The sequence below is a fragment of the Ascaphus truei genome, chromosome 16 (genome assembly GCF_040206685.1).
Source record: "Ascaphus truei isolate aAscTru1 chromosome 16, aAscTru1.hap1, whole genome shotgun sequence".
In the NCBI taxonomy this organism is placed as follows: domain Eukaryota; kingdom Metazoa; phylum Chordata; class Amphibia; order Anura; family Ascaphidae; genus Ascaphus; species Ascaphus truei.
This window is the reverse complement of record NC_134498.1, coordinates 32430304-32457822: the sequence shown is the minus strand read 5'-3', so window position 1 is coordinate 32457822 and position 27519 is coordinate 32430304. Positions and strand designations below refer to the sequence as shown.

The window sequence follows — 27519 nt, the reverse complement described above, 5'->3', positions numbered from 1 at the left end:
CATGTGCGAGGGGTCTGCTGGGTGCAATGATGAAGGTCAGCGGTTTTACAGAATGGGGCGCTCTGATAGGCTAATCTGTGGTATACGAGTTGGAGGAGGTGTCAGTGTCCCTCCTTGTTTTGTCACAGCTCACCATGATGTCTACGTGGAGCCTTCTGCAGAAGAGGATCTTCTCACCACGGGAGGAGAGGTTGCTTGAGGCTACCTTGGCATGGAAGGTCGGCAGGAAGAGGAAGAGTTGTATCCTCTGCATTATAGGTAAAGAGCATATAGTGACACAGAGTACGTAGGATTGAAGCAGGGTGTCTCTGGAGCTACACATCTACAGTACATGTTCTATATATTTATGCTCAGGACCTCTATACACTGACATATATGGCTTTATACACATCTAGTTGTGAAAAAAGAACACGCTGCGCTGTATAATTGTGTTGAGTATCTCTAAAAAGATAATGAACACGCAGCTCTGTTTAAAAACATATTAACAATTATTCTATGCTCATCACATGAAATGTTCCATATGTAACCCCAACATTGTTTTACTAACTAATGTACATCACCCTGGATAAATAAATAATGATGAGTATCTATATTTTGTTCTGTATAGCAGTGGGGAGTATCTATACATTGATAATGAACACACTGCACTATATAATGGTGCTGAGTATCTCTATACATTGCCAGACTCCAGATAACAAACACAATGCACTTTATAATAATGCAGGTCCATATAAGTCTAGAGGAGGCCATGGACACTGAACACTGGCCTTTGATGTCAGACTTTTCCGAATGCCACAATCAGTTCTTTGCTATCCGTCAGTCTCCCATACTGTATATCAACAAGATCTTGTAGGATCAGATTGTAACAGTGCCTTATACTGACTAGAACTACACAGAATCGAGACGTCTGATTGGCTAACCTCGCAGTCCTGATATATAACGTAGTATGGACCATAGTTTCTGAGCAGGTTGCTGCCGTAGGACCCCTTCCTTTGCTGGAAGACACCTTGCATGACCTTGACATGAATGGGCAGTTGGGTATCTTCCAGTGTTGGGACGTGTTGGGTTGCAGAAGGATTCCTACTACATATGGCCCTATATCTTTGGCCCCGCTTCTCCCTTCCCACAGCCTCAGTGTCCAGACCCCTCCAGCTGTCCCTGGTGAGATTGAAGAACACGGATCGGGGGGAGCAGCAGGGCGAGCGTTGGCCCCTACAGAAACTTCGGGTAGTGGATGGGAGAGACGCTCTGCATGTGAGTCCTTTCACGCACGGTAACACAATAGAACAGTAGGCTCCTGCTCTAAAGGCAGCGGGTCCAGCAGCAGCCACACAAGCAGGAATTCCCAGGCTTACAATGCCAGCAGAATATAGCAGTATACAAGGATGTGTGGGTCTGTGGGTATCTGGGTAAGTGTGTGTGTGTGTGTGCATGTACAAGGTTGGGTATAGCATTGCCTTTGTGTGTGTGTATCTGTGTGTCTGTGTGTGTATCAGTTTATCTGTGCGTGTATAAGTATGTCTGTGTGTGTGTATCAGTATGTCTGTATGTGTATCAGTGTCAGTGTGAGTACATGTATATCAGTGTCTTTATCAGTGTGTCTTTGTGTATCTGCAAACGCTTTATCCAATGGAAGTCTATATTTTTCGGGGTAAAATTGTGAATCGATAAGCACACGTCTATGTCTGTCCTGACATCTGCTTCTCCTCTCTCGGCCTCTCATGCTTCTCTCGCAGGAGGTGCCAGATTTCGACCTGCATTTTGAGAAGGTTTATAAGTGGACAGCAGCCAGTTACATTCAGAAATGCTCCTTCATGGCCTGTCTGTGGAAAGTCAACCAGAGATATCTGTCCGGTAGCATCAAATTCCTTAATATCCTCCCGTATTTGAAAGGTAGGAGCAAAGTGGCCTAATGACAGGGGTGTGTTTAATGGGTTAACCCAGGGGTCTCACACTCAGTCCTCAAGGACCACCAACAGGCCAGGTTTTATGGATATCCCCGATTCAGCACCGGTGGGGCCATCAGTGGCTCAGTCTTTGACTGAGCCACTGATTGAGCCACCTGTGCTGAAGCAGGAATATCCATAAAGCTGGACTGTTTGTGGCCTTTGAGGACTGAGTTTGAGACCCCTGGGGTAAAGGGTTAGTACCACGCAGGAGCAAAATGACCTAATGACAGTGATGTATTTAATGGGTTAAAGGGTCAGTCCCAGTAGGCACAAAGTAACCTAATGACATTGACATGTGTTTAATGGGTTAAAGGGTCAGTCTCTGTATTTACACGTAGCTGCTGGTATGCAGACAGCGGTGTGTGTATATACTGTTGATAAAAATATCTGCGGTTTTGGAGCTATTACATGTTCCTCTGTCTCTCTCCTCGGGGTTAAAAGTTCAGCTTTTTATTAAAACACTAATTCAATGCTAGGAACAAAAGAGCAAAGGGAGAGAGGAGGGAGAGAGGAGGGAGAGAGGAGGGAGAAGGAGAGGAAAAAAAGAAGAGGGGAAAGAGAGGAGGGAGAAGGAGAGGGGAAAGAGAGGAGGGAGAAGGATAGGGGAAAGGAAGAGAGGAGGGAGAAGGAGATGGAAAAAGGAGGAGGGGAAAGAGAGGAGGGAGAAGGAGACGGAAAAGGAAGAGGGGAAAGAGAGGACGGAGAAGGAGATGGAAAAGGAGAGGAGGGAGAAGGAGAGGGAAAAAGGAGAGGGAAAAAGGAGAGGAGGGAGGAGAGGGAAAAAGAGAGGGGGGAAAGAGAGCAGGGAGAAGGAGACGGAAAAGGAAGAGGGGAAAGAGAGGAGGGAGAAGGAGAGGGAAAAGGAGAGGAGGGAGAAGGAGAGGGAAAAAGGGAGAGGGGAAAGAGGAGGGAGAAGGAGAGGGGAACGAGAGGAGGGAGGAGAGGGAAAAGGGAGAGAGGAGGGAGAAGGAGAGGGAAAAGGGAGAGGGGAAGAGAGAAGGGAAAAGGAGAGGGAAAAAGGTAGGAGGGAGAAGGAGAGAAGAAGAGAGGAGGGAGAAAGAGGGGGAAATGGGGAGGGAGGAAATTGAGAGGAGGGAGACGGAGAGGGAAAAGGGGAGAGAGGAAATTGAGAGGAGGGTAGAAGGGAGGCAAGGGAGAGGGAAAGGGAAGATGGGAAAAGGTGAGAAATCAAGGAAAGGGAGGAAGGAAGAAGAAAGGAAAGGGAGGATGGAAGGAAATGGGGAGGGAAGAAGGAAGGAAAGGGAGGAGGGATGAAAGGAGGAGGGAAAAGGTGAGGAATCAAGGAAAGGGAGGAAGGGAGAGGGGAAAAATGAGGAAGAGAGGAAAGGAGGGGAGGGAAGGGGGAGAAAAGCTTGAGGAAGGGAGGAAAAATAGAGGAATAAAGGCTTGGAGGAAAGGGAGAGGAGAGGGAAGGAGTAAAGGGAGGGGTATCAATGGAGGGAGGGGAGATGAAAGAAAATGGGAAAAGGGGTGTGGGAGGGAGGAAAATGAGCGGGATGGAGAGAATGACCATTCATTATTCCCTTTGCTGTCAGCTGCTGGCTCCTTCCACCACTTCAAGGGTCAAATTAGATATCACGTCCAGACCTCGGACATCCAAATGGGGGGAGCGGAGGGGGAGGCAACAATGTGTGTGTATATATATATATATATATACACAGTATTCGACAAATCACCCAAAAATCTACTCGCCGAACAAAAAATCTACTCGCCACCTAGCCCCGCCCCTAGTCCCGCCCCCAGACCCGCTTTTTAAAAAAAAAAATGAATAAATTCCTAGTAAGAACAACATTCGTTTTTGACATTAGTTTATTTATTGTATTACATTATACTACAATTAGTCCTTGTTACATGTGTGTGTGTGTGTGTAAATGTTCCTGAACCCCATAACTAGTGCCTGGACGACCCCGCGTCACAATATCTAAAGCAGCAATCCCGCCTGGGATCTTACCTGATCCGCAGTCCCTCAATGTCCAGGTACCCTCATTCCCGCAATGTTATACATTGGAGGGGAGGTGTTCCCTACCTGTCTTCTGGGTTAGGGCGGATTCCGATGTCTTCCGTGTGAAGCTCGAGAGTTAGATCTGGAAGAAAGCAGTATAGATTATTTCGGAGTAGGTATAGGGCAGATAAGATATATAGGGTAAATAAGAGATCCATAGTGTGAGAGAGAAAGAGTGTGGATGAGAGACAGAGAGACAGACAGAGAGAGACACACACACACACACACACACACACACACACACACACACACACACACACACACACACACACACACACACACACACACACACACACACACACACACACACACAGAGACAGAGAGAGAGACACACACAGAGAGAGAGGGAGAGAGACACACACACACAGAGAGCGGGCGACAGAGAGAGGGTGAGGGCGACAGGGAAAGGGTGAGGGCGACAGGGAAAGGGTGAGGGCGACAGGGAGAGGGTGAGGGCGACAGGGAAAGGGTGAGGGCGACAGGGAAAGGGTGAGGGCGACATGGAAAGGGTGAGGGTGACACAGGGAGAGGGTGACACAGGGAGAGGGAGAGAGTAACACAGGGAGAGGGTGACACAGGGAGAGGGTGAGGGTGACACAGGGAGAGGGTGAGGGTGACACAGGGAGAGGGTGAGGGCGACACAGGGAGAGGGTGAGGGTGACACAGGGAGAGGGTGAGGGTGACACAGGGAGAGGGTGACACAGGGAGGGGGTGACACGGAGAGGGTGACACAGGGAGAGGGTGACACAGGGAGAGGGTGACACAGGGAGAGGGAGACACAGGGAGTGGGAGAGGGAGACAGGGAGAGGGAGACACAGGGAGTGGGAGAGGGAGACAGGGAGAGGGAGAGGGTGACACAGGGAGAGGGTGACAGGGAGAAGGAGAGAGGGTGACACTCACAGACACACACACACACTCACAGACACACTCACTCACAGACACTCACTCAGACACACTCACACACAGACACACACACACACACACACACACACACACACACACACACACACACACACACACACACACACACACACACACACACACACACACACACACACACACACACACACACACACACACACTCACAGACACACACACACTCACAGACACACACACACAGACACACACACACACACACACACACACACACACACACACACACACACACACACACACACACACACACACACACACACACACACACACACACACACACACACACACAGTCAATCACACACACACAGTCACTCAGTCTGTCACTCACACACACACACTCACCCGCAAGGCAGGGGGTCGCACATAGCAGCAGTGGGGCCTCCGGACGGCAGTGAGCCCTCCACACGGCAGGAGGGCCCATGCAAGGCAGGGGGGGTCGCACATGGCAGCGGGGGCCTCCGCACGGCTGCGGGGGCCTCCGCATGGCAGCGTGGGCCTCCGCACGGCAGTAGGGCCCTCCGCACGGCAGGAGGGCCTCTGCAAGGGGCCGCCCCCCCTTCAGAGGTGGACGCCGACGCCGCAGCACGCCCCCCCCCCCCCCGGAAGCGGCCGATGCCGCAGCACGCCCCCGCCCCGAAGCGGAAGCGGACCCCCTTCAGAGGTGGACACCCCCGGGCAGCAAGCGGGGATCGGGGGCAGAGGGGGGGAGGAGAAAATGGAGGGGGAGGAGATCAGGGGCAGGAGGGAGAGGAGATCGGGGGAAGGGGCTAACCCAGAGCTGCCTGTCGGCCCTCTTCCCCGTGTTAACCCAATCAGGGAGGGGGATTATTTTTTATTTAAAAAAAAAAATTGGCGCGAGCAGGGGAATTCATAGAGCCGCAGCACGGTTCGCCAGTGGCCTAAATCCACTCGCCATGGGCGTGTAGTTATAATTATTTGTCGAACACTGTATATATATATATAAGAAAAAAACAAGAAAACAGAAGTCGCACTCATGGTGTAGTACAGGGGGGCGCAAACTTTTTTCCCTGCGCCCCCCTGACGGCTGTCCCCTCGCTCCCGCGCCCCCCCCAACCCCAACTTACCCGCGCTCCGGCGTAATGACGTCACGTTGCCATAGCAACGTGACGTCACATGACCTCGCAGCGTCATTTTGACGCTCCGTTGCCATGGCGCCGCAGGGAGGAAGCCGCCGGAGCCACGGTAAGTTAGGTTTACAGAGGCCCTGCAGCTCCCCCGGCACTTAATTTAAGTGCCTTCGGGAGGCGCGCGGGGCCTCTGTAAACCCCGTGCCCCCCGTCGGCAGTGTCGCGCCCCCCCTGGGGGTCGCGCCCCACAGTTTGCGCACCGCTGGTGTAGTATATAAAAAAAAACATTTTTTCAAAAAATTTATATGGGACTGGAAAGGTAAAAATTGCGCACTCACAACTACTCTGCGGCGGGGTCCTGACAGCATCTCGCAGCCTTCCGCTGTCTTGTCGCATGTTTTTCTCCTGCAGCACTATTCAAAATGGCTGCGCGGCGTCATATGCGTAACGTAATGTGTCACAATGTCACGCAGCGTCCCGTTAACCTGGCAGCGGCCATTTTGAATAGTGCTGCTGGAGAAAAACATGATTTTAAAGATCAAGACGGAGAAAACCGGGGGGGGGGGGGGGGACACAACCGCAGGTTAGCAGTCGCCAGCGGCCACAATGCAGTCGCTCCGGGGTCGCTCCAGGCGACCGCATTTGTCGAGCCCTGTATGTCGCATCCCATAATAAGACTTGGAATAAATAAACACAAACAAAGGTCTGCAGGTGCACAGGCCGCAGCTTGTATTAAAATCCTTTATGTAACCCGATTAGTGCTAACCCTGCCAGAGTGTTCAACCACCAAGTGAAGGCCAACAGGCAATAGTACTCCAACCATGGCCCACAACACCCAGCAAGCCAGGCACTGCACCGACCCGGCCGCTTAGCGAGAATGGGCCTTAAGAAGTCACGTTTAAATTGGCCCTGCCCACTCGCAGCCACTCGGCTTTTCCGAACCATAGAGCCCCACCTGGCAAGGTTAAACAGCTAAAAACAGACAAAGATGCCCAAAGCTACTTCCAATGTGACAAAAATACACAGTGCAATACCTATATTCTCTTGAAAAGGGTAATTTAGTTTAACCCTTTGGCCTAAGCGTCTTAAGCCTGCTGCCACTTTCAAGACATGACCGTAGCAGGTCCTAACACTCCCTGGGGTAAAATTCTTATTAACCTGTATAATTACAGGAAGAATGATCACATTGGATCTGTCATAACCTGGCTAAATGAAACTGACCGGCCAACTTGGAAAGTGGGGAGGGGCAAGCTTAAACCTTGGGGGGGGGGGGAGGGGCCACTAACCTCCCAAAAGCAACTGACCAGCTGCACACAGTTAATGAACACACAGATACCCAACAAACTCTGAGAAACCCCAAATATTACCACATAATATATGTATATAAGTGTCAAAAGGAGTGCTAGTGGGCGTGGCTAAGTGTATACAACAAAAAACAGACAAAGATGCCCAAAGCTACTTCCAATGTGACAAAAACACACAGACCTGGGAGGCACCGCCGCACCAAGTAAGGGAATTTTTTTTTTTTTTTAATTTTCTCCGGGTTGGCAACCCTGCCCCCATCACATCACAGCCAATGCAGTGAGGGGAAGAAGGGGGTAACATGGCAATACTAAAGGGGCGAGGTAGGGGGTGCCTAGTCCCTGCAGTCATGGTGCCCTGTCGCCTAGGGTCTCAAGGCTACATGTTGTTTACACTTTTACAGCCCCCCCCCTTCTACTTGTATAAATATCATTCACATCTTTGTAAAATATGATTAGAAAAGCTCTACCCCAATGTTCGTTGCAGAATGTGTTATTGTCATGCCTAAATACCACTACTTATTGTAAGTAAGTATTGTATGTAATCCATCCTAGGACCAAAGTGTATTAATGGCAGTGACATGCTTACGGGGTAACATCTGGGTGATTGATGCTTTTGCACCCAAATATGACACCCATAATTATGTTTAAATAATTTTAAAGTTAATTTGTGAACAAGGTAAAACTGCGTGTTCAACAAGAGTTTGCACAGTGACACCCCCTTCTCCGCCCTTTCAATTGCTCCCTATATCTCTTCCTATATCTCCATATAACCCCTCCCTATAATTCCTCCTATTACGCCATATAACCGTTCCCTATAACTCCTCTACTACTTCATATAACCCCTCCCCATAACTCCTATTGCTTCATAGAATCGCTCTGAATACGTCTTCCTATTGCTCCATATAACCCCTCCCTATAACTCCTCCTATTACCCCATATAACCCCTCCCTATAACTCCTCCTATTACCCCATATAACCCCTCCCTATAACCCCTATTGCTTCATAGAATCGCTCTGAATACGTCTTCCTATTGCTCCATATAACCCCTTCCTATAACTTCTATTGGCATAGCTCAGATCACTAGCTTGTGTTCTGTATCTTCTCGGTGCAGAGAATTTGGGGACACAGGAGGACACGGGGAGCGAGGCCACTCCAAAAAAGGAGGAGCTAGGTGAGGAGGGTCTGTATCAGGAGGTGACACCCACAGAGTCTTTGGACATCCTGCGGCTGATGGAGGAACATGATCCTCTGATGGCAGATGTTGTGACCTTCACTCAGAAGCTGACCATGGTCCTCCAGTGTTTGGATGAGGTGAGTAGCCAGAGGTGACTCTAACTGACCTATCAGATCTCACTCAGGAGGCGATCTCACGCATTAGGATGCAATGACACTCATTGTAAGTCACTCTCATTTTGTGTAAGCCAGTCTCATTTATTGGAGGGCAGTCTCACTCATTCAAAAGCTGTCTCATTGAAGGGCAGTCTCACGCTTTGGGAAGGCAGACTCACTTTTTGGAGTAGCTGTCACTCATTGCAGGGCAGTGTCACTCATTGGAGGGTGACCTCACTCATTGGGGAGCAGTCTCACTCATTGGAGGGCAGTCTCATATTAGAGGGCAATGTCACTAATTGGAGTGTAATCTCACTTAATGCAGGGCAGCCTCACTCATTGGAGGGCAGTCTCATGTTAGAGGGCAATGTCACTAATTGGAGTGTAATCTCACTTAATGCAGGGCAGCCTCACTCATTGGAGAGCAGTGTCACTCATTGAAGGATAATCTCAGTTATTAGAGTGTAATCTTACTCATTGGAGGGAGCCTCACTTATTAGAAGTCAGTGTCACTCCTTGGACGGTAATCTCGCTTATTGGAGGGTGTAACAGGGTAGTTCCCCTGAATAATTACTTTGCATGGAAAATATGTGTAGCTGCTGAGTACAGCACTGAGCTGGTTAAATCTCAGCATGAGGTAATTGGCCAGCTCTACGCTGGATCATTAGCAGGGCTTAAAAACCTGATACTTCCTGCAGTCTGGGTCCAACCAAGGACCACGGAATTACCCACCCTGGAACCCTGAAGGACCACGGAATTACCCACCCTGGAACCCTGAAGGACCACGCTGCTTTTGGACTCTTGTTGCTAAAAACCGAGCCTTGCTCACAAAGGGCTCAGACCTGTTCTGGACTCTTCGGGGCATATTCTATAGACTTTGATAACTAACTCATCCAGGACAGTCACTCGTTCGGGAAGTATATCTCCCTGAGCGGTAGCGCTCCTGCTCAAACACACCCAGCGGGTGCTGAAAAACAGCTCCAACTCGCGTTTTTAAGAAAATCACGCTTTTCTAGTAGCTCCGATGAGATCATTGGAGCTCTAAACTAGCGAGCTCCTCGCACATTTTATCTCGCCACCCCAAGGGATTTGCGAGTAGGACTTAGGGAAAAAAAGTATTTTTATTGCATCGGATTGAAGCCGGGAGTCTCCGGAGCTGATACACATTAATACATAGCTCTATAGACCAATGGCTTCAATCCAATGCAATAAAAATACATTTACAGGCAGCTTCATTACCTTAGCGGCTAACCACTAAGGACAATGAAGGGGTTAATGACTAGTGCCTGGTTTATTGTGGGTAGCGGGGTGGGTGACGGTGGCATTGGGCCCATGGTGGATGTTTGCGGGAGGCGTTAACCCCTTCATTACCTTGGCGGTTACTATTGCTATGGTAATTAAGGGGTTAAACACCCCCCCCTTCTACCCACCAAGTAGGCATAAACACCCACCACGGGCCAAATACCATGTTCACCCATCCCCGCTATCCACAATAAACATTAAAACCCAATACTAGCCAATACACCCATTGATTTCCAGTCTGGTCACCTATGACCTCATTGGAAGCAAAGATAACCCCATTGGCAATGAATGGGCACCACTTCTACCCCCAACAACCTCTTCCCCCCAACACATACAGTACAGTAATGAGCAAAATTACTATTATCCAGATATGGATAATAGCTCATTTGCATATAAAAAAATAAAACATTATCCAGCCAGCATAAAGTAAATTAACATTGCACTTACCCCTGCCAGGAGGAAGGCCGACCTCGTCTTCCTCCCGCCATCCTTGGCAGCAACATAACAGTAAAAAAACAAACTAATGGCCACTAACCCCTTAATCACCTTATCGGTTAGTAACCGCTATAGTAATTATTGGGTTAACCTCCCCCCTCCCCCGCTGCCCACCCGGGACACCTAACCACCCTCCCTGGGACAACTACCCCCACCCTCCAACCATTAATTGGCACAGTGGTACACCATGCCCAAATAATGTGCATGGTTTCAACTATGGCAGTCAATGGGCAACCTGAACAAAAAACAAGCACCAGAAATACCCAACAATTACAACCAAGCACCAAAAATACCCAACAATTACAACCAAGCACCAAAAATACACAACAATTAAATAAAACCGAGCACCAAAAATACCCAACAATTACAACCAAGCACCAAAAATACGCAATGAAAAAAATACCATCCATGTTTTTTTTACCATTGATTTCTTCACCCTCCTATTCCGTGTCGGCAGCAACAGCAGCAACCTCTTACACTCAACAGCCAGTAAGTTCTTATTTCTTCTTTCTTTGTAATACAATCCAATGGGGCGGATGTGTTCCAGTCGTTTTCTTGCCTTCAAATGAGACAGGCCAGGCCTTATATAAGACCTGTGACGTCACATTTAAGTGTCAAATGGTACGTCCCCAATCCGATTGGCTGGTGTACCATGTGACAGAGTTCTTCTTTTTTTTTATTTAAGGATGTGACGTCATCTTAAAGGGAGGTATGTCACATCCTTAAAAAAATGGCTGCCATCACATGATACTACAACCAATCGAATTGTGAGATATACCATGTGAGGCATGTTTTTTTCTTACCCATTCATTGCCATAGTGACAAACCATGCCCATATTACATGGGTATGGTGTACCACTGTGCCAATCAATTGGTTTATTGGCATTTTTTATTTTGAATGAAATGTAATGTATTTTATTGGGTGCTTGTTGTTTTTTTATTGGTAGATTGCCCATTCATTGCTATAGTGGCAAACCATGCCCATGTTATGGCATGGTTTAACACTGTGCCAATCAATAGGTTGTTGGGGTTGTTGCCCTGGGGAGGATGGTTAGGTATCCCGGGTGGGTAGCAGGGGAGGTTAACCTCTTAATTACTATAGCGGTTACTAACCTCTAAGGTGATTAAGCGATTAGTGGCCATTAGTTTGTTTTTTGATTGTACTGTTGCTGCCCACGGAAGACATGGATGCGGAAGACGGTGATGAGGACTGCCTTCATCCTGGCAGGGGTAAGTAGAACTTTTATTTACTTTATGCTGGCTGGATAAGGTCCTGACACCAACACCCATCGAGATGCTCGTTTACTTCCTGATGTCGGCTCATCGCCAAAAGGGGGGAACTTCAGTGGATGCCGCATGCTGGACCCACCCGGCTCCTGGTCTCAGTCTCCCCTTCAGCTGAGAGGCAGCCATGTCAACACACCATGAGAGAGCCGTCTTCATGTTCCTCCTGTGGGAAGCTAACATCCTATGGAGTGCCCGCAGATGGATTGCTCCTTCAGCAGGACCATCACCACAGGCGCTCGCACAGAAAGGTCCCAACCGTGGCTACTTCCAGCCCTGATTGGGGTAAATCTGCACAGGCCCTTATGGATTTGGGCTCTGGGAAAACCCTTGTCTTCCGGGATCATACCACCTGAAGTGCTTTCCTATGACTCCTCGTGGAGTATAGAATGTATACACAGCGATGCGAAGTGGCACCCGCCCGCCAACATCCTGCTACAGGTAAAGGGTCAGACGGCTAGACTACAAGTAGGAGTAGCACGTTGGCTCCCTACCCTAGTCTTGCTAGGCCGAGACTGGCCCTATTTTTCCAGTGACGGATCATTCCCGGACGAGCGTTCCGCTGGTGGACATGAGAAACCCGGGGAAATCTTCCCCTTTTCGGCCAAGATGTTCCCCCCGTAGACCCCGGGTTCCGAAATCTTTTAGGCAGAGATGCTGTGACAAACCAGCCTGGTTAAAAAAATCCGGGACTTCAGGTAACAATACGAATAAGTCACCAGGACTTGGGACTGGGAATGGTCAGAAGGAAGGAGAGACAGAGCCTGGAGCTTTACTACAGCTGTCTCCTCCTGATTTCCACCAGAGACAGAGGGAAGACCCGTTCCTTGCTAAACAGTATGAAAAGGTGGTTAAAATCGATGACAACATATTGAATGCCCAAGGGATAATCGTGTCCCCTCATTTCGCATTTTGGAGATGGATATTCTCTATAGGGTGAATAAGCATGCACAGACAAAGAAATGTAGGTCCCAAAGGTGTGTGTTAAAGCTGTGCTCACCCTAACCCATACTCTCCCATTGGGTGATCACCTCGGTGGCGATAAAACCATTGGCCGTATTTCAAACCGGTTCAATTGGCTTGCGATGCATAATGATATAACCAAATCAGGTGAGGCATGTCCTGAATGCCAGCTAACCAGCCCAAAGGGGCAAAATCAGGCCCACACGGTTCCTCTCCCTTGGTGTCTGTCATATTTGAGAGGATTGGGATAGGCCAGGTAGGACCTCTAGATTTTTATGTAAATAATTTTAAAAACTTTTATTTTTTAAATGTGTTTTTTTTTTTTTTTTTTTACTTTCCTTAAGTAATAAAAAGGTTTAGAAATTATTTCACTTTTGGAATACAAATAGGTATAAAAGGACATATAGCTAATAACAGAATCTAGCAGCCATTATACTAAAAAGGCATCTCCTGACCCTTTGCCTTCACAACCATATATGGGATGGGATTGAGTCCACTCCAGGAGCAGTACCTACTCAGAGGACGGTATATCTTTAATCTCCACTCCCGCCAGTGTGTTCACTTGGGCTAATCTGATCAATACGCTATTTGCGCTTGATTTTTTGTCTTCACATACTGTGTGATGCAATTTCCTTCTGCGTGTTGATACACTGTAGGGGTCTCGTTTATTTGAGAAGTATTACAGTAATGCTTAGCTTATTTTCCCATTTGTGAAGGCCTCTCATCCGATGGAGGAAATTCAGCTGATATGATCTCTATATCTGCACCTGTATACATAACACAGCTTGTTATGAAGGCACAGGGATCCAGTCATACTGCAGTGACATTTACTATACTTCACATGTCACTGCATTAACCTTTTAATCCCTGTTCCTCTAGTGCCTTTGGAAAGTGGAGAAGTTTTGTTACCATTTTGTCACCCAGACCTGATGGTCCCTAGACACGTTGGGATGGGAGAGACAGAATGTATGGGTTACATAACAGGTCCCTTCTGCCTGAGTGATCCAAAGCTCACTCCTGCTTGTGTCACTCTGCTGTGTGAGGGACACACTCCATATCCCTTAGGCCAGTGGAGCGCAAACTTTTGCTGCTGCGCCCCCCTGCCTTGCTTCCTCTGCTGCTTGCACCCCCCCCCCCATCCCTTACAGGGATGCGGCGTCAAATTACGCCGCGGGGTCATGTGACGCGTGTTGCCATGAAGACGATTCCTGACGCCGCCGGAGTCGAGGTAAATTGATGTTGCAGAGGCCTCACACGATCCCCCGGCATTTAATTTAAATGCCTTGGGGAAGAGCGCAGGGCCTCTGCAACCGCCGCACCCCCCCCCCCAGAAAAACAGAGTGGGCCCGCCCCCCACTTTGCGCACCCCGGCTTTAGGCTCCTCTGTGTCTGAGTACCTGTGTCACTCTGTTACATAGAGCATAAGTGAAAACGATGAACGGAGCACACAAGCCAAATGGAGCAGGAAGGACCCAAAGTCAAAGGGCACTTTAATGTGTCATGAGACCCATCCAACGCGTTTCGAACGTCACAGCGTTCTTCCAGAACGCTGTGACGTTCGAAACGCGTTGGATGGGTCTCATGACACATTAAAGTGCCCTTTTATTCATTTTTTGACTTTGGGTCCTTCCTGCTCCATTTGGCTTGTGCGCTCCATTCATCGTTTCCACTTCTGGTATATCATCATTGGAAGCAGCGCAGCCTGTCAGCCACACCAAGGATATGTGAGTACAGGCAGTCCTCGGTTATCCGACGCAATGCGTTACTCAAAATGGCGTTGTAAAGCGAAACGTTGTAAAGCGAAACCCGTTTTCCCATAGGAACACTGTTTAATTGAAACGTTCCGTTCCTGAAGGCATTTTTAATGCTAAAATACACAAAATATTTTACTCAAACAATAAGATTATGCTGCACACACACACATTATGATGTAAAGATTCTATTTATTGAATCCAGAACTGTATAATAAAACTGTTAGACATGTTTAAAGGCATAAATATACCACAAAACCTTCACACAGACTGATCTGGATGATTTCCCTGACTGCAGCTTTCTGATTGACATAATGTTGCAACTTTGCAAAGCGTCGTAAGAGCGTCGGATAAGCCATTTTGGCGTCGTAAAACCGGCCATAGGGATGCATTGGACAGCGTCGGATAAGCCATTCGTCGTAAAGCGAAGCGTCGTAAAACGAGGACTTACTGTACTGCATTTATTCAGGGGAACCTGCCAATGAGACTGATTGTGGGTGGGCTTGCACTACCCACCACCTGTCTTCAGGAGGATAGTACCCATTTGGTTATTATACATTACCATCATGATTACTCATTACAAATACCTTTGGAAGGAAGTGGTCTTGGCTATATTATATTTTGTTTTTCCTGGCATTGGAGCGCTTTTGCCAATTTCTCTATCTTACATAGAGCATAAACATGAATCTCTACCAGCCCAGTACACAAAGCCAGTGGGAGTTGAGTCACTGCAGTCTGTAGGTTAATTGGGCCTGGGTTAATGGTAGTCAAGGAGTGCCATCTGCTGGCCAGAAAGTATAATACACCCCAAGCACAACTAATGTAAAAAAATGTTTATAGTTTAGCGCTGACAGCGTACGCAGCACTGTTCATAGAGTGTTTGCAGGAAAGAGTTTCTTCCCCATAGCGTTTACAATCCATTTTTGGTGCCTGAGACAGAGGGAGGTAAAGTGACTCGGCCAAGGTCACAAGGAGCTGACACCAGGGATTTGAACCAAGCTCACCTGCTTCAACCTCCGTGTCGTTACTTTCAGAGTCCGCGCCTTTACTCACTGTGCCGCTCCTTCAGCCCGAGATTTACTTGGACACACAGACTCGGGAAATCCGAAACTGCAAAATGACAAAGCTAGTGTGAAGATGGGATGCCATGAAAGACATGGGCACCTCTGGCCACCCTGTGGCTGGCAGCAGCATTTGGAATGGCCTGCCAACTCCTCCCGCCCCTGTGCACCTGGTCAGCACCGGATGTGTGGCCTAACTACCGCATCCTGCCGTGGGGCCGCGCTACCCTCTGCTGTGGGACAGGAGGCCTTTAAATACCCCCCTAGGTACAATTCTTAGATGGGGGGTGTAGGAGACCTGTGCAGAGGAGTACTCAGGGAGACCGATTTGGAGGAAATTATTCCGACTGTCACTTTAAACAGCAGCTTAAGGCAATATACATATATACAAAAGAAACAAACACCTATCCCTGTGTAAGGGCTAACTTACTTCCCCAGTCACTATCTGCAAGGCTGGGAGGAAAAGCCCCTTTCCAGCATATCAACCCAAAGTCTCAAGCGGTACCTCAAAGCAGGTGGCCCTTCAGGTCAGTCTCTGGGTCTGGTGTCCGGGTGTCTTGATCTCAGCACAGCCTTTGTGTTCAGGACATCCTCTCCTCTGTCAGTGCAGTTGTGACTGTGCTAAGGAGTCTCTGGGTCTGTCCCCAGCAGGAGGTGTTTACCCTCCTCTGATTACCCAGGTGGAGCTGGTTAATTGACTAGCTGCAATTAACCAGCTCTCTGCTGGATTTCTCAGACCACTAGAGGCTTTTATTTAAACAGGGATAAATCCCTGTTACTGGGGGATTTTTGCGAGAGTGGAGAGAATTAGGTGAGAGAGGAGGAGGAGGGGGGATTGAGTGAGAGAGGGGGAACCACCACTGGCCTAGAGGGACATATACTTTCTTGTAAAGGGGCCATCCCATTAAGGTCTATGTGGACAAATCATTTCTGGTAGAAGGTCTTGGAGCGTGGACCCGTTGAGATAATAGTGTTAATGTATATAACCCTCCTTACCCGGCTCCAAAGGATGTTACATCAGATTGAGCACTGCACTGTATGTAGTCAGTCTCTCATACCTGTTCAGGGTGCAGGGTAGGTGCAGGCTGAGCGTGAATAAGCAGATACAGTAGAAAAAGAATGGGCGCCAGGAACTTTTGTAAAACATAAAAGGTGCTTTATTTGACATCCGTCTATATGGTGCCACAGGTATTGACATTAATTTCACTGGACAATAACTTGTGGCAAAACATATTATTCTGGACTTCATACCCTGGGAGTTCTTACTTCTACGCTAGGGAGGTACTTCGGTTTCTTACCAATAGCAAGGCAGAAATTGACAGTCTCTGTCATAGTTATAAATGCCCTATATCAACCGGGCCTCCTCAGAAATACACTTCAGCCTGCTGAATTAGTAACCCGCTACAATGTACTGCATACTTCTTCCTTACCTATTGGATCAGGATTGAACAAGGGACCTTCCGGTTAGGCCTATCCAAACATACTCTGAAGTTGCTATGCCGAGAACTTCTATAAAGAGCATGCTTTTTTCCTCCTTCTCAATAATCAGAACAATCTCAGATCCTTACTACTGGTGCTTACTTAAGGGGCATGTTTCTATCTGAAAACAACAAAAGTGACAGTACACATCTTAATACACTTAGCTATACACATAAACCTATTTACAGGATTCACAGTGAGGACCCTAGTCTGAACTCTGAAGAACCTGTTTCTAGAACATTGTGTGAAGCTACATATACCCTTCTATTTCACATGGTGGGGGGGGGGGGGGGAAGCAATAGCAGAGTAAGCCCACCTGGTTAACACATCAAGGCTTTTACCCCTTATAAAATTAGTAGTCCCCGAAGAGGGGCTACTTGTAGAAAATATGTATGTCAGGAGGAAGATTAGGTATTGAGTTCAGCATGAACCTAAATCCTATTCCGTACCGTCCCCAGAAGAACCTGCGTTACCTGCTCTCCTCCAAGAAGCAGATGTCCCTCCTGATGGAACTGATTGAGAAGAACCTGGTGGAAGCAGAGAAACTGGAGAGAACACTACGTGTGTATGAGGAAAGACTGAAAACCGTCAAGCAACAGATGGACCATATACAGGAAGGGAACTCTCTGCTGCATCTCATAGACAGCAATCGGCAGAAGTTGAGGGATGAGGTCTTCTTCCTTACAGTAAGTCCAGAGAGGTTAAGATCGGTGCAAGAAATGTTGGGACACTATACATACTTTACTAGGATACATACATTGTGATAAAATATCTGGTTTCAAAGTTACAATCAATCTGCAAAAACACGTCCATTTCAATCCAACGTCGATGTCATTTGCCCTCCTAAATCGAATGTAATCAGGTTTTAAGCAGAAAGTTGGCTGTTTCGGTTTCTTTGGAAACTAAGGAATTAATATTTCTGAAGAGTGGGGAGGAGTCTGATGTGGAGGGGAAGAGAGTTCTATAGGTTTGTTACAATCTGGGAGAAGTGCTGGAGGTGGCCAAGGGAGCAGGAGAGGAGCTCATGAAGAGAGTGTCTAGAGTAGGGCATTGTGGTGTAGCATGATAGGATCTTTAGGCCGCGTTCACACTGGGGACTTCGCGACGCAGCGTCCGCGTGTCCGCGCCTCTGTCTGCTGGGCGATATGTGATCATCCCCAGCAGACGGAAAAAGGCGACACCCAGGAAGTGTGTGTGAGAGCAGGTCTGTGCGTGTGCGTGTATTGGTAAATATCTATTGGGTGGGTTTGCATTCCATTAAGAAATTCTAATTAAAAATAGATGCATATAAAAAACAATGTACTCGGACTTTGAAGCCATTTATCAACCCTATTGGAATGGTGGAAATAAATTTGCATGTACTATAATATCCAGGCTCACACACAGCCGTGCTGCATTGCCTGCTGTCTCTAGAGAAGCCACATACCAATGGATAGGGGGACGTATCTCGCCAACACTTCCATGGGATTTCACTGCCCAGAGCTGCCGAGTCTCTGGTCAATTTCAGCAGCCAATCAATGTAAACGTCTGGACATTGATCGTCTGTTGAAATTTACGTCGCGCTGCTGCAGCCGGAGATCACAGTTTCAAAAGACTCCGGCGACTGCAGCAGCGTCGACGCCGCACTTTGCAGCCAATGGTAGTTTCAATACTGAACACTACCATTGGCCGCGAGTAATCTGTGATAAACGCTCGCGCTTATGTCGTGTAGCGCGCTGTGTGAGCGGGGCCTAAGTCTACCAGTTCTTTGTAGCACCTGGCTACTAGAGGTGACCTTGGTCACCCTTCGTTCACTTTGATTCTACATTAGTTAGGACTTTGAATGATGGGCTAGACTTGTCTTCCAGGAGATGTTGGACTTTGATGTCAATCATTACCACGCCCTGAATCAAGGAGATCTGTCCACTCCGGCAGGGATTGCAGGCTGCGTAGATGCGGTGGAGGCCCTGAGTGGTTGCATGAGTGTGAAACTGAACGCAGGTACCTGGAGTTAACCCCATCCCCCCATCACAACCAGGGGGAACTACTGGGACTACATTCTTGAGGACGCCTGAATAAATGGCACATTTGCACACACAAAGAAAAGTCCAGAAAAAAACTGAACATGAAACATTTTGAAGATCATGCGCTGCAAATCGCTGCAGGTTCAGTGATTGAATGGCTGTAGTAGTGAAAGAGATACATCTGTACACGAGGGAAAGATGCAATTTTCTCCCTCTCCATCATCCTCTCCTCTCTGTCTCTTTCACCTTTTTACTCTACCTTTCTCTCACCCTCCCTTTTCTCCCTACTGTACCTCTTACTTCTAACCAAATTGATGGGGGGGGGGGGGTTGTCTCTTGCAGCCCCTTCTCTCTTTTCTTCTCTCTACCTTTCTCTCTTGCCCTCTCTTTTTCTCTCCCCTTCTCACTTCTCACCATATAGATGGGGGGTGGGGTGTGTGTGTGTGTGGGGTGGGGGGTTGTCTTTTGTCTCTTTCTTATCACTCTTTCTCTCCCTTTCCTTTTTATCCTGTCTCTCTCCATCTCTCTTTTTCTGACTCTCTCTCCCCCTCTTCCCTGTTTCTGTCTCTCTTTCCCTCTCCCCTGTTTCTGTCTCTCTCCCCCTCTTCCCTGTTTCTGACTATCTATCTCTCCCCCTCTTCCCTGTTTCTGACTCTCTCCCCCTCTTCCCTGTTTCCGTCTCTCTCTCTCTTCCTTTTCCCTGTGTCTGTCTCTACCTCTCTCCCGCTCTTCCCTGTTTCTGTCTCTCTCCCCCTTCCCTGTTTCTGTCTCTCGCCCCCTTCCCTGTTTCTGTCTCTCTCCCCCTCTTCCCAGTTTCTGTCTCTCTCCCCCTTCCCTGTTCCTGACTATCTCTCCCCCTCTCCCCTGTTTCTGTCTCTCTCCCCCTCTTCCCTGTTTCTGTCTCTCTCCCCCTCTTCCCTGTTTCTGTCTCTCTCCCCGTCTTCCCTGTTTCTGTCTCTCTCTCTCTCCCTCTTCCCTGTTTCTGTCTCTCTCTCCCCTGTTTCTGACTCTCTCTCTCCTTCTTCCCTGTTTCTGACTATCTCTCCCCCTCTCCCCTGTTTCCGACTCTCTCCCCCTCTTCCCTGTTTCTGTCTCTCTCTCTCTCTCTCCCTCTCCCGTTTCTGTCTCTCCCCCTCTCCCCTGTTTCTGTCTCTCTCCCCCTCTCCCCTGTTTCTGTCTCTCCTCTCTGTCCGTAGGTCACAGGAGGCTCCAATCGGTCTCTGAGCAATTCATCATGTTTGAAAGTCTTAAACAGAGCTTTGAAAAGCACTTTGTCAGCCACATTACTGGGATCTTCAAGATGCAGGTGGAGATCAGGGACCAGGAGAAGGCATACAAGCGCCATGTATCACAGCACAGAGGGGGGCATGTGACCCACGCAATCTTGCCCTCCCTCCCATGGTGACACAGTGACAGAGACAGAAGGGAGCTACAGTATAGTATGACACTCACAGCACAGAACTACTCAGAGAAAAGAGGGACCTAAATGACATCTTGTCCCTTCCCCTTCTGTCTGTGGCACTGTGCTGTAGAACTATAGACACTGTTCCTCAAACTGCAAGGTTATAGTGACACAGACAGAGGTGACTTATGACCCAAGCAGCCTGTCCCTCTCACTACAGGGTGACACAGCCATAGGGGACCCATGGAATTATTCCCGTCCCCTGCAGGATGACACAGTGACAAATGCTACACTGCTTCTACTTGGTGTCTCTCCTGTCACAGGGGAAGTCACAAAGCCACACTCTGAGTCAGATCTCCAGCAGACTCCACTTTCCACAACACAGACTGTACCACTGCACTCTGCTACCCTACACTCCTCTCATGCGCTGGCTGAGAGCCTCCAACCTGCTCCTCTTCCAGGACCTCCCTAAGGTGAGAAGCTCATATACACACAGCTAGGCCTCCCTCCTTCCACCCCCTCTCCCCACAAACGGCGCTACGTAGAGCAGTGAATGTGGACGGGCGATCCGTCTGACCAGGTCTCCCTCCTGTCCCAGGTGTACACACAGAGCCTGAGCAGGCTGTACGAGAGGCAGACCAAGGTCTTCTTTGAGACAGCAAAGGACCTCCTGTGCCAGACAAGGGAAGGACGCAGATTTAGTGAGTGTGCACTTACACAGTTACAGGTTACTTGGTATTACGCCGATGCTGTCTGCATATTATAATATAGTGATATATTAAAATGCAGAGAGACCTAAGATGCAGAGAGATATAATAACATGCAGAGATATAATAACACGCAGAGAGGTATAATAACACGCAGAGAGATATAATAACACGCAGAGATATATAATAACACGCAGAGAGATATAGTAACACGCAGAGAGATACTGTATAGTAACACGCAGAGAGATATAGTAACACGCAGAGAGATATAATAACACGCAGAGAGATATAACACGCAGAGATATAGTAACATGCAAAAGTTATACTGTTATATACACTACTGACCCACAAGTTATTTATACTGTTATATCCACTGCTGCCCTACATATAATATATATTGCTGACACTGGGTCTTTTCTGACGCCAGGTCTCCAGGAAGGTTTAGAGCATCTGAGCTCAGTGACCAGTCTGCATCCGAGTTATCTGCGGCTCAGCGACACGGCAGGGGGCTCAGCTCAGGACACAGAGAATGAGAATATGGCCAGTGTGAGGAGTTCTAGGGATCCGAGTTATCTGCGGCTCAGCGACACGGCTGGGGGCTCAGCGACACGGCAGGGGGCTCAGCGACACGGCAGGGGGCTCAGCGACACGGCAGGGGGCTCAGCGATACGGCAGGCGGCTCAGCGACACGGCAGGGGGCTCAGCGACACGGCAGGGTGCTCAGCTCAGGACACAGAGAATGAGAATATGGCCAGTGTGAGGAGTTCTAGGGATCCGAGTTATCTGCGGCTCAGCGACACGGCAGGGGGCTCAGCGACACGGCAGGGGGCTCAGCGACACGGCAGGGGGCTCAGCGACACGGCAGGGGGCTCAGCGACACGGCAAAGGGCACAGAGAATGAGAATGTGGCCAGTGTGAGGAGTTCTAGGGGGCGCTTCTTCTATGGAGGAATAAGAACAGTTATAGAGAGGGGTTATGTGGGGCAATAGAAAGAGTTATTGGGAGAGGTTATATGGATCAATAGGAGTTATAGGGAGAGGTTATATGGATCAATAGGAGGAGTTATAGGGAGGGGTTATATGGGACAATAGGAGGAGTTATAGGGAGAGGTTATATGGGGCAATAGGAGGAGTTATAGGGAGGGGTTATATGGGACAATAGGAGGAGTTATAGGAAGGGGTTATATGGGGCAATAGGAGGAGTTATAGGGAGCGGTTATATGGATCAATAGGAGTTATAGGGAGAGGTTATATGGGGCAATAGGAGGAGTTATAGGGAGGGGTTATATGGGGCAATAGGAGGAGTTATAGGGAGCGGTTATATGGTTCAGTAGGAAGAATGACAGTATCATGTCTGTATATTCACCAGGTTCTGGAGCAGGTGCTGAATGAGCTGGACTCCGTGTGCTCCTCAGAGCAGAGTTTCGTTGAAAGCTTCTTCCTTCTCTCCGAGCCCGGGATCCCCTTGATCTCCCCCCAACAGGTAGCAGGAGCAAAGAGGCTGGGCCTGCGGGCTTTAGGACACAGAAAGCTGACCCCTTCACTGCCAGCGGGTCTGCAATGCACCGGGAGGTACCAATGTCACTGTTCTGTAATTGCAGCCGGACGGCCGCAATGAGAATGCCAAGAGCTGCGAGGCCACAAAGGACACCCAACCCCTGAAGTGTCGGTGAGTCATGCCAAACGTGTCCCTTCAGGTCGTTCTTGCGAGACAAAACTATATATTTTTCAGGACCCTGCGGGGAAAAAACTGATTCCTGATCAATTAACACAAAATCCGTGACATGATTAAACAAATTTGAATTCATTGAACATATTCAAACTAATAGAATGTTTTTTTGTGTTCTGTGTAATAAACATGTAGGGCCATATTTACTAAATGGTGCAACTATGATAGGACAAAAGACATCTGCCTAGCACAAGTACAATTACATTGTCAAATTGTTTACAAAATGTCACCCATCTAAATGACACATGAAGCTTGGCAGTTCTAATGACAATGTGTCCCCTGCTGCCAGATCGGAGGAGACAGGGGTGCAGTGGTTAAAGGATACCCTGGCCTGCATTGACCCGGAGCTGTGTGGCCTTGTTCACGCGTGTAACAAGGTGAACAGGTACAGCTGCCTGCAGATTTTGGTCACGCTGGGGAATTTCCAGGTGAAAGCTCAGCACTCCCCCTTCTCCTCCTTCCTCTGCACTCTGCTCAGCCACGTCGTAAGCGTGGCACAGGAAAACTTCCACAAGTGCATAGTGAGTGTGCCAAGCTTTTACCATACTGTGTGTGCTAGTTCTGTGCCATGCTATGTATGTCAGTCCAGTGCCATGTAGTGTGTGCCATGATGTGTGTGCCATTACCTTGCCATGTTGCGTGTGCCAGTCCTGCGCCATGCTGTGGGTGCTACGCTGTGTATGTCTGTGCCATGCTGTATGTGCAATTACATTGCCATGTTGTGTGTGCCAGTCCTGTGCCATGCTGTGTATGCCAGTCGTGTTCCATGCTGTGTTCCTGTGCCATACTGTGTGTGCCAATACCTTGCCATGTTGTGTGTGCCAGTCCTGTGCCATGCTGTGTATGCCAGTCCGGTGCCATGCTGTGTGTGCCATTAACTTGCTATGTTGTGTGTGCCAGTCCTATGCCATGCTGTGTGTGCCATTACCTTGCCATGTTGTGTGTGCCAGTCCTGTTCCATGCTGTGTATGCCAGTCGTGTTCCATGCTGGGTGTGCCATTACCTTGCCATGTTGTGTGTGCCAGTCCTGTGCCAGGCTGTGTATGCCAGTATGGTGCCATGCTGTGTGTGCCCGTGCATGCTGTGTGTGCCATTATCTTGCCATGTTGTGTGTGCCTGTCTTGTGCCATGCTGTGTGTGCCATTACCTTGCCATGTTGTGTGTGCCAGTCCTGCGCCATGCTGTGTATGCCTGTTGTGTTCCATGCTGTGTGTGCCAATGCCATGCTGTGTGTGCCAGTCCTGTGCCATGCTGTGTGTGCCATTATCTTGCCATGCTGTGTGTGCCAGTCCGGTGCCATGTTGTGTGTGCCAGTCTGGTGCCATGCTGTGGATGCCATGCAGTGTGTTCCATTACCGTGCCATGTTGTGTGTGCCAGTCCTGTGCCATGCTGTGTATGCCTGTGTCATGCTATGTGTGCCATGCTATGTGTGCCAATACCTTGCCATGTTGTGTGTGCCAGTCCTGTGCCATACTGTGTATGCCTGTCGTGTTCCATGCTGTGTGTGCCAATGCCATGCTGTGTGTGCCAGTCTTGCACCATGCTGTATGTGACTGCCATGCTGTGTGTGCCAGTCCCATGCCATGCTGTGTGTGCCAATTCTGTGCCATACTGTGTGCCAGTTTTGTGCCATGCTGTGTGCGCCAGTCTGTGCAATGCTGTGTTTGTAATATGCTGTGCCATGTTCGGCCCCCCAGGCTTCCCTCTGTGAGGACATTGAAGCCTCTAAGCCCCCTTGGTGGAAAAAGGGAGGGATCCTGCCGTCCGTCAGCTGCTTCCAGCACTTTGTCAGCGTCTCAGAGGGTGTGTTCCGAGCCACGGAGCGCAGAGATGAGTTGGACCAGGCTCACAGGACCCTGCTGGACGCAGTATTTAAGGCCTGTGAGTGGTTGACTTGAGACGTTATGAGTCCCACCCCAGTTTTCGATATGTAAACTAAATAAGGAAGGATGAAGGGGCAGTGACAGAGCTGTGTGTGTGTGTGTGTGGGGGGGGGGGGGGGGTCAGTACAGGAATAGCAGAGAGGGCTGCAGGGTGGAAGTGCAGTGACAGAGCTGTGTGTGTGTGGGGGTTCAGTACAGGAATAGCAGAGGGCTGCAGGGCAGGATGGAGGTGCAGTGACAGAGCTGTGTGTGTGTGGGGGTTCAGTACAGGAATAGCAGAGAGGGCTGCAGGGCAGGATGGAGGTGCAGTGACAGTGCTGTGTGTGTGTGGGGGTTCAGTACATGAATAGCAGAGAGGGCTGCAGGGCAGGATGGAGGTGCAGTGACATAGCTGTGTGTGTGTGGGGGGTCAGTACAGGAATAGCAGAGAGGCTGCAGGATAAAGGTCCAGTGTGTAGGGTCAGTACAGGAATATTAGAGAGGACTGCAGGGCAGGCTGGAGATCAGTGACAGCTGTGTGTGTGGGGGAGGTCAGTACGGGAATAGCACAGAGGAGCTGCAGGGCAGGATGGAGGTGAAGTGACATAGCTGTGTGTGTGGGGGGGTCAGTACAGGAATAGCAGAGATGCTGCAGGATAAAGGTCCCGTGTGTAGGGTCAGTACAGGAATATTAGAGAGGACTGCAGGGCAGGCTGGAGATCAGTGACAGCTGTGTGTGTGGGGGAGGTCAGTACGGGAATAGCACAGAGGAGCTGCAGGGCAGGATGGAGGTGAAGTGACATAGCTGTGTGTGTGGGGGGGTCAGTACAGGAATAGCAGAGATGCTGCAGGATAAAGGTCCAGTGTGTAGGGTCAGTACGGGAATAGCAGAGAGGACTGCAGGGCAGGCTGGAGATCAGTGACAGCTGTGTGGGGGGGGGGGGTCAGTACGGGAATAGCAGAGAGGACTGCAGGGCAGGCTGGAGAACAGTGACAGCTGTGTGGGGGGGGGGGGGGTTAGTACGGGAATAGCAGAGAGGACTGCAGGGCAGGCTGGAGATCAGTGACAGCTGTTTGTGTGGGGGAGGTCAGTACGGGAATAGCAGAGAGGAAAGCAGGGCAGGCTGGAGATCAGTGACAGCTGTATGTGGGGGGGACCCCTGTCCTTCGTCCCTCTCCTTAGTGGCCACTCTGCCCTCCCATGAGTTGAAGGTTAATGCGGATGTGGTTCTCATGGAGAATTATCACAATATCCATGGCTTCCTGTCCCAAGTCAAGATCCCCAGCCTGGAGGGCAAGAGGCAGGAGGCAAAGCAAAGGTACAGCCAGCACCTGCACCGCTACGTACAGAAGCACCTGGGACAACCCCTGGAGAAGCTCAATGTGAGTGTGTGACAGGGTGACACTGACACATAAAAGAGCTATGAGCATGTCCCACCACCGCAGGAAGACACAATGACACAAGGGACCCATGTGTCTGCCTTCCCTTCGCAGTGTTTCTTTGACGGGGTGAAGGCCCTCATGGCGCGTGGGGTGAGTGAGGACGAGGTTGGGTTCCAGCTATCTTACAGTAAGCACGAACTGCGCAGGGCCATCTCCAGTTACCCGGGCGAGTGGTCAGACAGGCCCTGGAAACCGTCTACCGCAAGATCCTCAAACACCTCTCCCACGAGAACAGCCTGCTGCCGGTACTACCATCTTTAACATACCCACTGGAGGGAGGAGTGTGGGGGGCGCAGGAAGAGAGAGAGGGGGGGGGTCTTTCAGCATCATGACAACTGCAACATACCTTTGTATGACCATATGGGGCATTTACAGTGTCAGAGGGGTCAGCAATGTGTTAGGGCTCAGGTTAACTGAGCCCCCCACATTATACCACGGCATGTCTTCTCGGTCAATGTCCCTCATCTATGTCTTTCTGTCACTGTCACCTCCTTCTCTTTGTCAATGTCACCTCTCCTCCGTCTCTTTGTCACTGCCCCCTCTCTGTGTCCCTGCTCCTTCTCTCAGTCACTGACCCCTGCAGGTTGTGTGACTAGGCGGGTAAGAGTCTCACGTTCCCTATTGCCCCCTTTAGGTGGTGTGGCGGGCAATGGAGCAGGAGTTCTTGTGCCAATACACAGAGTTCCAGGAACTTATTGGGCGATGCTACCCGGGGTCAGAAGTCACCATGGAGTTCACCATGGATGACCTCCTGTGGTACTTCAGCAGCATAACCAAAGCCTACCATTGAAGGGCAAAGCACTCGACCCTTTGACGCCCGGTGCAACTTACATCTACAGTACAGTGAAAGCACCCGACCGAACAACCTCTTCTCTGTCATATCCAACGTTGGTCTCATAGCATAAAAGCAGAGTCTAGGTTCTACCTCCTAACCCCAGAGAGGAGAAATCCCGGCGAATATACAGCGCACACCCCACTCTTCATGAGGACAGACTACCACAGGGATCCCGAAGCCGTGGTGAGCAGAGCAAATTATAAAGAGATTTGTGGAACATTTGAAACAGCAGCCATTTTTAAGGGTCCAATAAACCATTACTGGACCATGGCGTTAATACCAAAACCAATCATTACAAATGGTTGGCAACGGTGTGGCATGACTGCCAGCTTTCAATGAGCGTTTGCATGTGTTCCCAGGATCCCTCTTGTCTGTTATTATACCAGTGTTACTTTGTATTGCGGTTCTTCTGGAAATGAACGAGTTACAGGTTCTCCTGATGTTTCGCTGAAGTTAAAGGTTGAGCTCCTGTTCTGGAGGTTTTTTTAAGCATTAAAATTGTGTATTCTTTAATATGAGAAGTGTCAGTCTTGTGTGGGATGGGGGATAGGTTATCTCAGTAGTGTCTGGACTT

General features: G+C 49.2%; 1 protein-coding gene across 1 annotated transcript; it reads left to right on the top strand.

Moving 5' to 3' along the window:
• LOC142467385 (exocyst complex component 1-like) lies at positions 1–27466 on the top strand. Its single transcript, XM_075573004.1, is given in 18 exon segments — positions 1–258; positions 1130–1254; positions 1737–1893; positions 8412–8611; positions 17423–17650; positions 18812–18944; positions 20164–20273; positions 20693–20842; positions 20968–21070; positions 21504–21622; positions 22445–22558; positions 22677–22744; positions 23094–23325; positions 24503–24686; positions 25851–26050; positions 26162–26279; positions 26282–26355; positions 26745–27466. Coding segments are annotated over 18 exon segments (2595 nt in total). The 5' UTR covers positions 1–134; the 3' UTR covers positions 26901–27466.
• The last annotated feature ends 53 nt before the right edge of the window (positions 27467–27519 follow it).